The sequence below is a fragment of the Cynara cardunculus genome (assembly GCF_001531365.2).
Source record: "Cynara cardunculus var. scolymus isolate 2C chromosome LG 12, CcrdV1, whole genome shotgun sequence".
In the NCBI taxonomy this organism is placed as follows: Eukaryota; Viridiplantae; Streptophyta; class Magnoliopsida; order Asterales; family Asteraceae; genus Cynara; species Cynara cardunculus.
Window position 1 is genome coordinate 7,993,260 of NC_037539.1, and position 14,955 is coordinate 8,008,214.

Genomic DNA, 14,955 nt, shown 5'->3' on the forward strand with positions numbered 1-14,955 from the left:
AAAAATAAATATATTATTAAACCAAATATAAATTATTTCGTTATTGTACATAAATTAAATTATAAAAAAATAAATTAAAAAATTACACAAAAAAATGAGGAATTTCAAATAGTTAATTTGATACTAATATCGATATATTTTTGTCAATTTTTTATAATATCTTCAAATTTAAATAGTCAATTTGATATTAATATCGATGTATATATTTTTTCAAATTTTTATAATATCTTCAAATTTATATTTTATTCAATATAAATACATTGTCGATTTCTCAAAACCACTTAAAACTGTATTACATCGACATAGATAGAATAAAATGAAACAATAAAATCGGAGATGTCCCTTGCTACATTACGTAAGTGTCCTAATAATAAATATACTAGAGGAACAACCATATACTTAAAAACAAAGGCAAGGACAAAACAAGATACCGTCCACCATAAAAACACAAACTAAAACCTCATAAGGAAGCATTTCATTTTGACCACCACCAGAAACAACCAAAACCGAGCATGAAAGCGAACAAAAAACCAGCATTCATACTTAATATATTAATTTAGTAAAAGAATTAAGAATAAAAACTTGAAAAAACTGTAAAAAAATCCAATGGACTTTAGTGTTTGGAATGATCAAGTTTTTGAAACAAATAAATCATTGGACATTCCAAAATCTGTTAAATAATTTTTTTGACTTTTTTAAACTTGTTAGATACATTCTTATGACCTATATACCTGGTTAATCTAGTAAAATAATGAAAAAAATTTGGGCAAAAAAGTCAAATGGACCTTTATATTGAACGATCAAGTTCCAAACATTTTTTGAACCAAAGAAAGTACTTACATCTATAAAATGAAAAAAAAACATACCAAAAAATATTTACATTTACAAAAAAGTACTTACATTTAAAAAAAATTGCTATGAAATTTATTTTAATTAAAAATAAAATATATTTTGTCAGTGATTTAAAAAATTAGAAAAGGACTCAAAAAGATTATTGATTAAATTTATTTTAATTAAATATAAAATATGTTTCGTATGTGATTTTTCAAATTAATTTTTCTAAAGATTGCTGATGAAATTTGTTTATCTAAAAATAAAATATATTCCGTTGGTGATTTTTTAAATTAAAAAATAGAAAATAATTAGATTAAATTACTGACACATTAACGATAGAATTTAACTAAATACATAATTAATTAAAATTCATTCCTTGTCCGTCGGAGAAATGATATCACCGACAAGATTCAAGCATGATCTTTCACTCTTATTAACATGTTACTATAAATATAAGTAATCTATGCATATACACCAATGAACACTAGCAACGAATTTTAAATAATTATGTATTTAGTTAAATTTTATCATTAATCCGTCAGTAATTTAATCAAATTATTTTCTATTTTTTTTATTTGGAAAATCACCAATAAAATATATTTTATTTTTAATTAAAATAAATTTCATCAATAATCTTTAAAAAAAATTAATTTGGAAAATTATTGACAAAATAATTTTTTATTTTTAATTAAAATAAATTTCATTAATAATCTTTTTTAAATGTAAGTATTTTTTTTGTAAATGTAAGTATTTTTTTAGTATAATTTTTTCATTTTATAGATGTAAGCACTTTTTGGTTCAAAAATGTCTAAGGACTTAATCGTTCAAAATATGAAAGGTCATTGGCTTTTTTCAGTTTTTTTCCATTATTTTACCACATTAACCAGTTTTATAAGTCATAAGAATGTATCTATCAAATTTTAGAATGTCCAAGGAGTTATTTAACAGGTTTTGTAATGTCCAAGAACTTATTTATTTCTTAAAAATTATCCAAAAACTTAATCATTCCAAACACTAAAGAATATCAATTGGGTTTTTTTTAGATTTTTTCCTAAAAACTTCTACTTTGCAACTAATATACTTGTTAAGAGTAGTGGACTCAAGAATTTATCGGAGTGGATGCATCTTTAAAGATGAATAAAATGTCCATAAAATCACAGTTTGACCTGGAAGAAAGTTAACGCAGTTTGATCCAGGAAAAAAAATCAATCGTGTCAATTTAGGAATAAAATATATTTATTCAAATTGAATCGGCCTTTATTTTTAAAATAAATATATGTTGCTTTAAAAATTAGATGAAAAATGAGGATCTTAAAAATGAATTAAACACTATAGACCAACCCGTAACCCAATGAACCACACAATTTTATCTGTGAATTTAATACGATTATTAAATCTTTGATTAATATATTTAAATTAAACATTAGACCAACCCGTAATTAACTATATTCAAAAATTTATTACAATTTCAATCGTAATTTTTTTTATTTGCATGAACATTCAATTTTTTTTTTTTTTTGAATTTGTTAGTCTTTTTTATATGTTCTCAATTTGATTTTACTTGGTTTAAACAGAAACACTCTTCTAGATTATAAAATACATATACCAAAGTTTCAACCCAACTAATACGGTTTGAATTGGGTTGGTACAATAAATATCCTCAAATTCAATTGCAAAATATTTGGTCCATTTTGAGAGTTGAGAACTATCTTCTAACGTCTAGGAACATAAACAGGTAAAGATGTCGGATTTCAAAAAAGTGGCTTCTTGCCGTTTAAGAGGCGCATCAAATGATCCAAAACATGGCCTGCACCATCTCGGAGACCAGAGTGCATGTACTCGTTGGTTACCCACAGCCTGATGCCTGCTATCTGTGCAGCCGTCTCCGTTGCCAAGTTGAAATTAACGAACATATCTTCATAATAAACTGCAGCCGCAACGGGTACCTATCCAGATTTCAACATTGCATCAGATGAAAAACACAAAAGGTTAAAAAGACAAGAGAAGGCAGACGATGGATTGAGACACCCATTCAGCATATGCTTTTGGCATTTCACTTTTAAGGGTGTGTTTGGTACGCAGACGGACTGCGGAAGGTTTTAGGGATTTTAATTTCACATGGGTAGTTCGGTAATTTACCAATCTTATCCTATTTTCCTAATTTTTGTTCCACCTATTTTGGTGGGACAAAAAAGTTGCAGTTTTGTCCGCTTAGTCTCGTCCTGTCCCGGTCTAATGTCAAGCCAAACACGGGAGTGGGATAATAAGTGTTGTTTTGTTATGTCCCTCGTACCAAACACACTCCATGGGTTGTTTTGGCGATGATCATATATGCATAATGTATACGTAGGGGTATAGGCAAGAAAAACCGGCTCGTGATAGCTAGTAAGCTGGCTTGGTAAGCCCAAACTGAGTTGCCTTATTTGAGAATCTGAGGTGAGCTCGAGCCTAGTTTAGCTTGGGCTCTTGGAAAGCCTAAGCCTATACAACCGATCACTGTAAATTATAATTTTTTTAATTAACTGATGTTCTATAAAGAGGGTGCAATGTTAATTTATTTAAAGGGTCTAATTATGATTTTATACAAGCTTATCAACCCATACATGCCAAGCGAAAACTCATGCTTATATGATCCTAACATGCCTACCCAAGCTCAAGATTTTGGCGAGCCAAACTCAAGCTTGAGCTTTCCAAGCTTCACAAGCCATGATCCTACGAAGTCTCTACTTTTGTGAAGTAATATATATATATATATATATGCACACACATATAGCACGATAAAAAGCATTTCCGTAGTACTTTTTATGGACATTAGAGTATAGAAGAAGCATACCTTGTTATTATTCAGTGTTGTTTTGTTATATAGAGGAGGCCAATCCTTCTTCTCAGCCAACAAATTAGCAGCTTCCTTAAATGGCCTCAATGCATGGATTTCATCAAACATCCATGGGAACACCATCTGCATAATCAGATAAATTAAGGCTACAAATCATAGAACAAAAATACAATGTCCATATGGCTTCTGACGTCAACTATGTTGCAATAAGTTCTACTTGAAGTCAAATAAACTTTCAAGAGCAAGCATTACTGTTCAACATCATACCTCCATCCGTTGAACAACAATTACATCATAGGCTTAATGCTTCACTCAACAACAAAACTTAGTTGTTATACCTCCCAAATTAAATGCGACAATGTCTTCATCAGGGCATGCCACAATAGTTGCAGCATTTACCGAGTTTCAATCCAAAAAATTACCTTTTTTGCACATTAGTAAAATTTGCCAAATATTGATATCACTGATACTGATAATAAATTTTATTGAACTATGTACAAAGCCAAGTCAATCATTGCATCTGTTTCGAGACAGGGGCTGCCATTTTTACACATGCATATGCATATGCATATGCTTTTGTCTTTCTTACCTCTCCTGTGAGCAAAACAGGCCGGCCTTCTTTGGCAGCCTTTACTGCATCAAGTTTGCTTTCATGTTCCGTCCTCACTCTGTTAGCAGCCCATCGTGATGCAGCTCCCTTCAAGTTACAATCAATTGACGAAACAAGTAAAACTCAACCAAAGATTAGAACTACACAATGGAACAACTAGGAATTTATTTCTTTTCTCCACCCAAGTCATGATGAACCCAGTTCATTACCTGACAATATATGGACTCATGCATAAGAGCATATAATGGATTTGTATCAAAAGATAGCCACTTCTCAAACTGCATTTTGTAAGATACGTCAGCAAACCAATATTTACAAATATAAAAGACATCAGACAGAGATAAGGGTTTAAAATTCAACAACATATAGACTTTGAGCAATCCTAACACTTCCAGAACTTCACAATCTTATAAATATTGAAGAAGATCCGTCTGTCTGCTCACATGAGCTTTAAGTATATTTAAAAAGCAATCTTAAGGTTTTCCCAAAGACGTTTTTGTCATTAAACACATGAGAATACAGAGAGATAGAAAGAAAAAAAATGCTCTTACGGCATTCAAGAAGTAATAGCTGATTTGCTTCTTTGCTCCAGGAACTATCACCGGATCCCATACTCTCTCAAACCTATACAAAGTACAAAACAACAATCACTTCATACAAAAACATATAGAGATGTACACCCTCTATCCAAAATAAATGCAACATTATTCTTTTGCATTGTGCAAAACAACCCCAATATTTTCTCTATTGAGGGACATAGTAGATATTTGATTAAAAGTCCAGCACTCTCGCTAAAATATATGTCAGAGTCGAATGCTCCATTTATTTTGGCACAGATGGAGTATATATGAAAAGGAGAGAGTGAACGATGATATACAAGTAGTGCAAGCGCTCGAAACCTGTGCTGGCCCCTAAGCCAGTAAGGCCAAGGAGTTGTAGCCCCCTGGGGGTTAATATCCCACCAGATGGAAGAGGAACCTATAGCATGCACAAAACACAGAGTGAGTGATAGAGAGGATTAGTTATGTTTCAAACAACCTACATTCAGCAATGTCTATAAAATTCCCTCACCCCTCCTCCTTCAGACTCTGCCAAGTGGTTTACAACATCACGAATGATCTCAATATCCTGTGGGTATCTCTTGTAGTATTTCTCATTTTGGAGAACCAAAGGACCAATGCAAGCTTTATACACAGCCTCTGCGGTGCATCCATCTCCAATTGGAGGAATTCCACCAGTCAAATAGACTTCTTTCAGCCCTTCTGGTGCAAAACTCAGATAGGTCACTCCGCAAAAACCACCAAAACTCTACACAGGAAAGAGAAGCTGTGACTATAGTAAACATTTAGTAAGAACACACATGGCATAAGCATAAAAGCAGCAACTTCCTCTTGATAAACATAAAGAAAATGCGAACAGCTACAGACAAGAATAGTTTTCATACCTGACCCAAGACCTTCCAAGGACCAGCATCAGAAACAAGATGTTTTCGTATAAATTCGGCATCATTCACTATGTTATCTGCCCGGAAATATTTCAAGTAGTCAACCAAATCTTGTGCAGACTTCGTTTGTAGCATAGATGATGTTGTTAGAGGAGTTGACAACCCTGTTCCTCGCTGCATTTTCACACATCAGAAGATGCCATGGAGATCCACATATATAGTAATGCCTAGTATAAGAAAAGATCATAACGACGGTAAGAAACGAACATGCCTGATCCATTAGAATAACACGATGTTCTTCACATGCTTTACTCAACCACCCGCTTGCTTCAGTTGGCCTTGGTGACTCAAAACCTGGTCCACCCTGTAAGAATAACAGGTATGGTAGAGATTGATCTTCCTTTCCAACTGCACCACATCATCTTCATCAGTTAAGATCAAAAGCTAAAGCCAGAAGTTATAACAATTGGCATACAGTGCAAATCAATTTGCCTTCAACAGTTCTACTCAGTGGATGTCAACTCTCATTAAGCAACCCAACTCAATCTTGTGAGCAGGATCAACGACTACACACACTAGTAAATCATAGGAAACAAAATATTGCGAAGGCGGTATTTCCATGGTTCAACTAGTTTGCCTACACCCGTACAAGTTTGTTGCTAGAATTTTGTTATTTTTCAGTCAATATGAGTAGTAGATCACGAAGAAGGATGGTTGACTCCTTTTCTTACATCCCTAAAGTACATCATTATCTACCTCCACATCCAGGGGAAGACCTATGGAAGCCAGGCCCCATGCACCCTCTCAACAAATTTTCACAAGTACCGGTTTTTGGGTATGAACGGTGAACAAGTTGAGGGGTGCTCTGAAATTTAGAAAATACAAGCGACATCAACCGAAAAAATACTCAAAAATCTAGATCAACCAGAAAAACTGAAATATACTTTGAAATCAACCAAAAGAAGTTAAAATTTTATTTTAGAATTTACATAGAATTCCATTCCAAAAGGTAGAAAATTTTCAAATGGCGTCAATACATTTGCAATTAAAATTCACATAAGCACAATGGAAACTAGTATTTTCTTAATTCCAGATTTATACTATTTCAATTACACTTTAACACAAAAAGCATTTTCAACACATAGTGGGTGGTAATTAGAGTTCATATTCTATACAAAATAACTCCTGAATGAAAGTTAAAGTGCATGATTTACCGGCAACGACCTCCCGAGCAAAAACGGAGATCTTAGGGGATTCAGATAGAGAATAATCGAGTGGGACAGTGAAGCGATGGTCGCGAAGACGGAGTTCCGGGACGGAGTACCACGCTCCAGCGACGTGTTCCAGCAGCGATGAATTACCGGCGTTTGCGACCATGGTGGCGGTGGCGGCCGAAATCGATCTGCGGAGGGAGTGGAAGTAGAGGAGTTGTTTGCGGGGAGAAGTTGGTAGGAATGGAAGAGAGTAACGCAGGAAGAGATGTACAGTCAATTGCATCGTAGAAGATTGCTCTCAAAATAATTAAATAATAAACTCACAAGATAATTACGTAATTTCATATTTATCTTTAAAAATAAGTTATGTATTTGGTCCCTATACTCTGAAGTTTATTACATAAATGGTCCTTATTCTTTGGAGTTTATTACAAAATATGAAACTTCATTTTTTTAAGACTTCCATTTTTCAAATTCAAACCGATTACCATCTTATAAACCGCACACCTAATTTTAATCACGTTAAAATGGCGCCGCCGCCCAACAGCTTTCATCAATCGGCAGTCAGCCACCTATATACTTCCCTACCCTGGTTATCTCTTATGTATGTGGGTTCCTCGATTTCAATTCCAATCTCATTTGGATTTTTCTCCAATCAAACCCAAATACCCATTCCGGAATTCAACGATTTGTGCATAATTTTCTTTAATCCGATCAACCATGGCGGCACTCTGCAATAGGTTTTCAAAAGCATGCGCCACCATCACAAACCGCCATTTCAAAATCTCCACCTATGTAAGGTCTATGAGCAACGTGCCAGAAAACACCGTCTACGGAGGCCCAAAACCTCAAAACCCTGACCAAAGAGTCACTTTGACAAGTCTACGCACAAAGCACAGGAAAGGGGAGGCGATAACGATGGTGACTGCTTACGATTACCCGTCGGCAGTTCATTTAGATACGGCTGGAATTGATATTGCACTCGTCGGAGACTCTGCGTCTATGGTTGTTCACGGCCATGATACGACGTTGCCGATCACGTTGGATGAGATGTTGATGCATTGTCGATCTGTTGCTAGAGGAGCTAAAAGGCCATTGCTTGTTGGGGATCTTGCTTTTGGTACCTATGAATCCAGCTCTCAACAGGTACCCTCTCATCTCTGGTGCTTTTTTTCCTACTAGGTTTTTGATATATTTTTTTAGATATTTTACGTTGTTATCTGGCTTATCGTCAGCTTAAAACATGCTTATCAACTAGTTTATTAGCTATCAGCTATCAGATAACTTTATGGTTTTCAGCTATCAGCCAACGACTAGCTTGTTAGCTAGTTTACCTAACATAGCCTAACTTAATTAGCTTTTCGACCATCCATTTACGCATCCCAATTGTCATTCGGTTTTACATTAAGGTCCGTTTACCAACACTTATTGGGTAAGCGCGTAATAGTCACCGTCGAGTAAGATTGTTGATAAACATTATGATCTGTGGCAAGCCTCTTACATGGGACGAGGCACTAGCGGTTGGTAAATAACCCCTAAATGTGTTAATTCTCATTTTTGCATTTTAGCAAATGTTATGGTTAGTTTGCAACAAAACTACAATTACCATGATAAGAAAAGGTCAAAAGTGCCTTGGGGTCCTAGGTTCGAATAGGAAGTAATAAAAATCCCCTAATGACCACGGAGGTTCAAATGCGGTGACTCCAGGCTAGCCGCAAAGCGGTTGGTCGCTCTGAGATTAGTCGGCTTGCATAGCGGGTTGGATATCCAAGTTAATAAAAAAGAAGGGATTCACCCCTTCTAAAATTTGACCAAGAATGTCAAACAGCAATGACTCATGGTGATCTTGTTCTTGTAGCATTTGAATCCAGTTTGCAAGAACCTTTCTTGAGGTCCAACAGATGGGTCAAATACTAATGAGTTGAAATCGAAGTTTTAATCTTTAATAATCATGTCTGAAGGTTAGTTTTCAAATATCAAAAATTTGAACCAGAAAAGTCAAACTCATGGTTTTTTATTCCTTTAAATTTCAACAAGTTATCCAAAATTGTTTATTTCTGCAAGTTATAGTATTCTTTCTTGAATATCGTAAGAGCAACGCATGGGATATACTGAGATAGTTTTGTTTAAAATTAGATTCTTGCTATTTGAGAACCGTGAGAACCGATGCGCATGTGCTATTTCTATGATCCTTTTTCATCTAAGGCTAGGATTTAGAATATTGATTAACATATATTTGTCCACAATGTGATTTTTTCCACATGTATTTGTTTCATAATGTGAAACAAAAAATACACGTAAAAGAGTTTCACATTGTGATCCGAATACATATGAAACAAACACATTGTGAAACAAATATATGTTACTCAATACATTAAATACTAACAAGGAAAAAGATCATGTAAAACACACACACACACACACACATATATATATATATATATATATATATGTTAATCAAGACATGGATAAATGTGAAACAATACCTTAAAGTAAAAGTTCTCACAGGTATCACAACATATGGGGTTCTTAAATTGATTACGCCCTGTTAGACTGTAGTAAATAACATTACAGTTTTGGTTATGAGCAGGCTGTTGATACAGCAGTGAGGGTATTGAAAGAAGGAGGAATGGATGCAATCAAGTTGGAAGGGGGTGCACCATCCAGGATTTCAGCTGCAAAACACATCGTTGAAGCTGGGATCGCGGTTATGGGCCATGTAGGCCTCACCCCTCAAGCCATTAGCGTTCTTGGTGGATTTAGACCTCAAGGGAGGAATGTTCTCAGTGCTGTCAAGGTCCCCAAACCACTCTTCCTCCTTGTTCCAAAGAAAAGATGTACAGTTCGACTTTTGAGGTCAAACCAATGACTTGTGCAGTTTGACCTCAAAAGTCTAACTGTACCAACTTTTTGGACCTATAAAAACATTTGGTCCTGATTAAGAGCATCCGCAATGGAGCTGTATGAAGACTTTATTCAAGAGCTTTTTGTCCATATAAGGTAGTGGAAAAGCTTCTGACAAAAAAAACCACATTTAGCTCTTAATAAGCTTGTTTTTCTTGGCCACCTAAGCTTGTGGGTCCCATTTTCTGGAAAGGTTACCGTTGTGGATGCTCTACGTAGATCGATATCAGTTTTGTAGGCTACGATTTGGCATCAAAAGTTTAGAACTTGACTTTTGAAGTCAAACAAGTGGCTTTTCAAATTCCAAATTTGATATGTTGTTTTTGAATATTGCAACCAAAGTTTTCCAACTTGTAGAATCTATGAAATAGTTTAGCTAAGTTGTCGAACATTTTCTCAAATATAAAAGAATCCATATCAATTTCGAAGCCAGAACAGTCTATGTTTGACTTCGAAAGTCAAACTGTACCTTTTTCTCATACTTGTAAACTGCATCTGTAGGTTGTGGAGACAGCACTAGCATTGCAGGAAGCTGGGTGTTTCTCTGTTGTTCTTGAATGTGTGCCTGCACCTGTGGCTGCAGCCGCAACTTCTGTTCTTCGTATACCCACCATCGGTATCGGGGCTGGCCCTTTTTGCAGTGGGCAGGTTTGATCATTCCTTAATCCCTCCTTTTAATCGCATAGCTTTTCTTCATGACAAATTACTTTTGTTGAGAAAACTTAAGAATAAACCAAACTAAACACACCCGATATGTCCTACTCGAAAGTAGGGCCTAGGGGTGGGATGCAAGTGTATAGTCTCTAACTCCAAAGAGTTATCTAAATCAATACGGAGATTTTAATTCATACAAACAGCTTAATTCATATAAAGCTTGTTGAAAAAACAATGCTAAATTATGTCTCTTATTGTTATTGTAGGTCCTTGTTTACCATGATCTCTTGGGAATGATGCAGCATCCGCATCACGCAAAGGTTCGTATCATAAAACCAACCGTCTGTATCTTATTAGCCTAATAAACATCATGGACTCTCAGCTTATTCATCCCACATCCCACATCGGCAACTTTATCCATACAAACTTTATAGAAAACCAACCAAACAACCCCAAGTTTTTTGATAAACGCCTTTGTCCTATGTGTTTGGTACGTGGATGGGACTCGACAGAACTGAACTGAACGGATGACAGTGAGATAGGCAGATGAAATAATTATGAAAAGTTTTGAGGTTTTAAGTGGATACAGTAGTTCAATAATTTACCAATCTTGTGGCATTTTCTTGATTCTTGTTCCATCTATTTTGGTGGTACAGAAAAGAAATGCATTTTTGTCGTGCTCCGCTAGATGTGGGACAAGTTATTTGTCACTATAATTATTAAAAGATAATTAAGGTCATTCATTAGTCTTCAATCACCATTTTTACAGGTTACTCCAAAGTTCTGTAAGCAGTTTGCTCAAGTAGGAGAAGTTATCAACAAAGCTTTATCAGATTATAAACAAGAAGTTGAAAACCGGTCGTTTCCAGGGGCGCTGCACAGCCCTTACAAAATCAATACAACCGAGGTCGATGGGTTCTTGAAGGAATTGCAGAAGATGGGTTTAGATGAGGCAGCAGCCGCAGCCGCAGAGGCTGCCGAGAAAGTCGAGGCCAACAGGTAAGAAGATCGAAACTGCAAATTTCTTCACATTCATGAAGATCTTGTAAGGTTTGTTCGAATTGATGAAATGAGCTTTCAGTTAGAATGCCAATTTTGTAGGCAAATCCAACAATAATGGACTCTAAAACTAGAAATCCCATTATTCGAATCAAACACTTAATCTTTATCGATAGATTCTTGATTATGGTACATAAATGGAGTCCGGTGATAACGATATCATCTGCAGAAGACTAGAATTCGAGAAGGTTTCTTCAAGCCCGGCCGGTCCCCTTCTACTTCCTACATGATCTATGCTTTCTTTGGTCACATGAAGAAGCTCTTTTGTGACATCGTTTATCCCCAATCTTCCATCTCCCGCGAACAACAAACACCGTGTTGCAACATCCGCCACCACCTCTATCTGCTCTTTCCGATACCCTGGTTGTTCATGGTAGTACAGCGTCGGATCCACCACCTCTTCCAGCTTTCCGTTTCTGATTTTCCGCAAAGCCACTGTAGCCAGGTCCACCGATCTGCCACCTGCTATGATCTCTAGAAGCAGCACACCCAGACCATAAACGTCGTTTTTGGTAGAGAACGGACCATCTGACCCACACCCATCTCCGCCGTCGCCCAACAGCTCGAACCCGACGAGTTTTACGGACAGGTTCGAGTCGAGCATGATGCAGCCCGATTGGAGACAATGGTGCAATACCGGAGGAAATATTTCACACTGGAGGAAGGCTAGTACACTCGATACTTCTGCCGCAATCGATAATCTGTTGTGCCATTCGAGACTTGTTTTTTGATCGTTGCCCATTTGACTAAGATGTTGTTCGAGTGTACCGTTCCCCGGATACTCAAACACGACCAATGGGGTGTAGCCGGAGTCGATGGAGCATCCGAGGATTTGAGCCATGTTTGCGTGGGAAACTTCCGATAGAATCTTGACTCGTGATAGAACCCGAATGAGGTCTCTTTCGGTTGGGCACTCCACTTTGTGTACAGCCACCTCGAGTCCATCCGAAAGAACTCCAGCATAAAGTGTACCACCATCACCAAAGCTCACAAGCTTTTGATCGTCCCCGAACCCCTTGGTGGCGTCTTCAAGCTCACTATGAGTAAACAAACGAGTCCTAGGCCGTTTATGAAACCAAACGCTGGTTTGGCTGCGAGCCTGATCGGCATCGACAGTACCTTGCTTTGTCTGTCGTTTTAACAAACAGAAGAGTGCGGCTAATGTGACGATCGAGAGGCCTAAAGCGAGACTTCCTGTACATAAAGATAAGACGAAGCTCATCAATCATTGTACAACACATCGAGTTTCAATGGCGGATGAGGATCATACCTCCAACGAGCATGAGTTTGCTCCGACCATGTCGCTTTACGTAGCAGTCATCGCCATAAACTTCCTCTCCATCCTTTAGGCAAGCTATATATGGAAGACAACAAGATTAGGGTAAATACAAGTAAACGCTTGACAAACTAACTGCTAAGCTAGATTGGCCGATAAAAGTAAGCTAAAAAAAACTAATTATGAGTTCATAAGCTAGCTAATAAACTAGTCATATTTGGTAATAATAATATAATAAATGTTAATGGGATATATTTATCTATCCCATAACGAACGTTGATCGAAACTCACATTTCAAGCAACCAATTCCCCTAGCGAATCCATCGCCGACGAACCCATCAAGGCATCGGCACCTCATACCGAAGATCACGGAGCTCGCGTTCAACGTTCGGGCATTGGAATCGCAGACTCCAGTGATCATATCAATCGGAATCGCCCATTCTAACTTGATCCCACGTTTCACATCATCACCATTGTTAGAACCTGAACCAACCCAACAAGAGAATCCCTTGCATCCAAACTGCTGAAACACAGAGAAACCATCGCCGACGCTCCAAACACCACCACCATCATCAGAAAGTGGGTAACAGCAACCGCTACTCATGAAGGTGGTGGTGGTGTTCGCGTCACGGCAGCCACCACAATCCGTCCTGCACAACGAAGAATCCCCACAACCATATAAACCAAGAATATTATCCATCGATATCCCGAAATAGTGGTTCGCCGGAAAAGGAAACGACCTGAGATCGTAGTACTTCCGGCAGGACGAAGAGTAACGAATTGTATCATTGGGGAAATCCACTAAAACACCACCACTGTCAGGAAAGAAATGGAGAACCTGATACCTGTACGACCCAATGATGAGGAAGAGGGAGGTTGAATTGTGGCAAGAGAGATGGAAAACATCTGAAAGCAGCTCGCCGCAATCGGAATTGTTGGTCAGGCGAAAAGGGTAGGGAATGGAACCAAAGGTGCCGCATCTTTCCGGTGGGCAGCCATGGCTACTGACTGCAACAGCTGGTGGCATCCACTTAGCTTCTGTGGGTGGCACAGGGAGCAGCAGCAGCAGTAGTAGTAACAAGACGATAAACATCACAGTGTTGAAGAAGAAGAAGAAGAAGAAGGAGGTAGAGGTTTTCATCATGAAGATGTTAGTTAATGGAGCATGCTGTTGATATATAGATACATATAAATGTGTATGTATATATGAATATTGGGAGGGGAGAATTGAAGGAAGGGAAGATGGTCTTGAGAATGGGGTACCAGCTTGCATTTCATGGCCATGTGAGGTTGCGGACACATAAACCCACACATACAATCATCGAATTTGAAGCCATTTTTCTTCGAGATTCGGTTTTCTTTCAGGATTTCGGAATGTTATTACTTTTTAAAAACTTATCATGATTACCAAGAGGAAGATGTGGACATTGCATTGCATTCCATTTTTAACATTAATATTGATTTCTTCTGTCAAGCAATCGTTAGTTTTTTCTGTTAAAATAAAAAATGTTATCATTTTATTATAAAATGCAAAAAAGAATTGGAAAAAGGGCAGCTCTCCTTTCTCTCGATATCACATCCCACACTAACTCCATCCTCACCGTTGACAGTTATCTCGGCTCTGCTTTACCCCCACATCCCACTGATCACATTTCTCCAGATTCGGTGGTATGTTGCAAGTATTGAGTGACATTTGGTGGTCGGAGGTGTGGAAGGAGAAAATTAATGAAATGATTTGGTATTCTTCTCGGTGGTAGTTGGAGAAATGGTGAATGGGGTCTGCGGAAAAACGGGGGAAGGAGTTCGCCCGCAAAGATGAATATGATATGTGCGTTGTGGGTTATCAATATGTAAAATGACTAAAATACTCATATGTTAACCAAAGTTAGCAAGAAAAAACTAACATCGGTTAGTAGGAGGGAAGAAAACCGAACGATTTTGAAAACATCAAAGATAATTAAAGAATAAATAAAAATTACAGCCATTTTTCATCAAACTAACATAGTTCAGGGACTAAAACCAAAGTTTACTCTAAAATTATTATTTCTAATGATATTTAGGGGCCGTTTACCCAAATATTTACCCAGGAGTCAATACTATAATCTATTTTACCAGATAAGATTG

At 37.0% G+C, this 14,955-nt stretch overlaps 3 protein-coding genes across 3 annotated transcripts; 1 reads left to right on the top strand and 2 right to left on the bottom strand.

Annotated features, from left to right (window-relative positions):
• Window positions 1-2,399: 2,399 nt before the first annotated feature.
• On the bottom strand, window positions 2,400-7,225 carry LOC112523959 (proline iminopeptidase). Its single transcript, XM_025133655.1, has 10 exons — window positions 6,939-7,225; window positions 5,996-6,132; window positions 5,725-5,898; window positions 5,352-5,588; window positions 5,158-5,258; window positions 4,832-4,904; window positions 4,490-4,558; window positions 4,260-4,367; window positions 3,668-3,793; window positions 2,400-2,780 (listed from the first exon to the last, which is right to left on the bottom strand). The coding sequence occupies exons 1-10, from the start codon at window positions 7,219-7,221 to the stop codon at window positions 2,586-2,588; spliced, it is 1,503 nt and encodes a 500-aa protein (XP_024989423.1). The 5' UTR covers window positions 7,222-7,225; the 3' UTR covers window positions 2,400-2,585.
• A 239-nt stretch (window positions 7,226-7,464) lies between these two features.
• LOC112523083 (3-methyl-2-oxobutanoate hydroxymethyltransferase 1, mitochondrial-like) lies at window positions 7,465-11,670 on the top strand. Its single transcript, XM_025132524.1, has 5 exons — window positions 7,465-8,084; window positions 9,529-9,735; window positions 10,344-10,490; window positions 10,763-10,816; window positions 11,266-11,670. Exons 1-5 carry the CDS (start codon window positions 7,659-7,661, stop codon window positions 11,497-11,499), a joined length of 1,068 nt encoding a protein of 355 aa, XP_024988292.1. The 5' UTR covers window positions 7,465-7,658; the 3' UTR covers window positions 11,500-11,670.
• On the bottom strand, window positions 11,667-13,924 carry LOC112522858 (probably inactive receptor-like protein kinase At2g46850). Its single transcript, XM_025132174.1, has 3 exons — window positions 13,123-13,924; window positions 12,826-12,909; window positions 11,667-12,749 (listed from the first exon to the last, which is right to left on the bottom strand). Exons 1-3 carry the CDS (start codon window positions 13,922-13,924, stop codon window positions 11,680-11,682), a joined length of 1,956 nt encoding a protein of 651 aa, XP_024987942.1. The 3' UTR covers window positions 11,667-11,679.
• Window positions 13,925-14,955: the final 1,031 nt, after the last annotated feature.

Bases quoted from the DNA above. Each gene is read 5' to 3' on its own strand.
- LOC112523959 (XM_025133655.1), bottom strand. From the start codon at position 7,221: ATGCAATTGACTGTACATCTCTTCCTGCGTTACTCTCTTCCATTCCTA. The intron at 5,899-5,995 runs GCATGTTCGTTT...GTGAAAATGCAG, and splicing joins GTGTTATTCTAATGGATCAG to CGAGGAACAGGGTTGTCAAC. The intron at 2,781-3,667 runs GTATGCTTCTTC...AAATCTGGATAG, and splicing joins CAACACTGAATAATAACAAG to GTACCCGTTGCGGCTGCAGT.
- LOC112523083 (XM_025132524.1), top strand. From the start codon at position 7,659: ATGGCGGCACTCTGCAATAGGTTTTCAAAAGCATGCGCCACCATCACA. The intron at 8,085-9,528 runs GTACCCTCTCAT...GGTTATGAGCAG, and splicing joins ATGAATCCAGCTCTCAACAG to GCTGTTGATACAGCAGTGAG. The intron at 9,736-10,343 runs GTCCCCAAACCA...CTGCATCTGTAG, and splicing joins ATGTTCTCAGTGCTGTCAAG to GTTGTGGAGACAGCACTAGC.
- LOC112522858 (XM_025132174.1), bottom strand. From the start codon at position 13,924: ATGTTTATCGTCTTGTTACTACTACTGCTGCTGCTGCTCCCTGTGCCA. The intron at 12,910-13,122 runs GTGAGTTTCGAT...TTCCATATATAG, and splicing joins GGGAATTGGTTGCTTGAAAT to CTTGCCTAAAGGATGGAGAG. The intron at 12,750-12,825 runs GTATGATCCTCA...CTTTATGTACAG, and splicing joins CAAACTCATGCTCGTTGGAG to GAAGTCTCGCTTTAGGCCTC.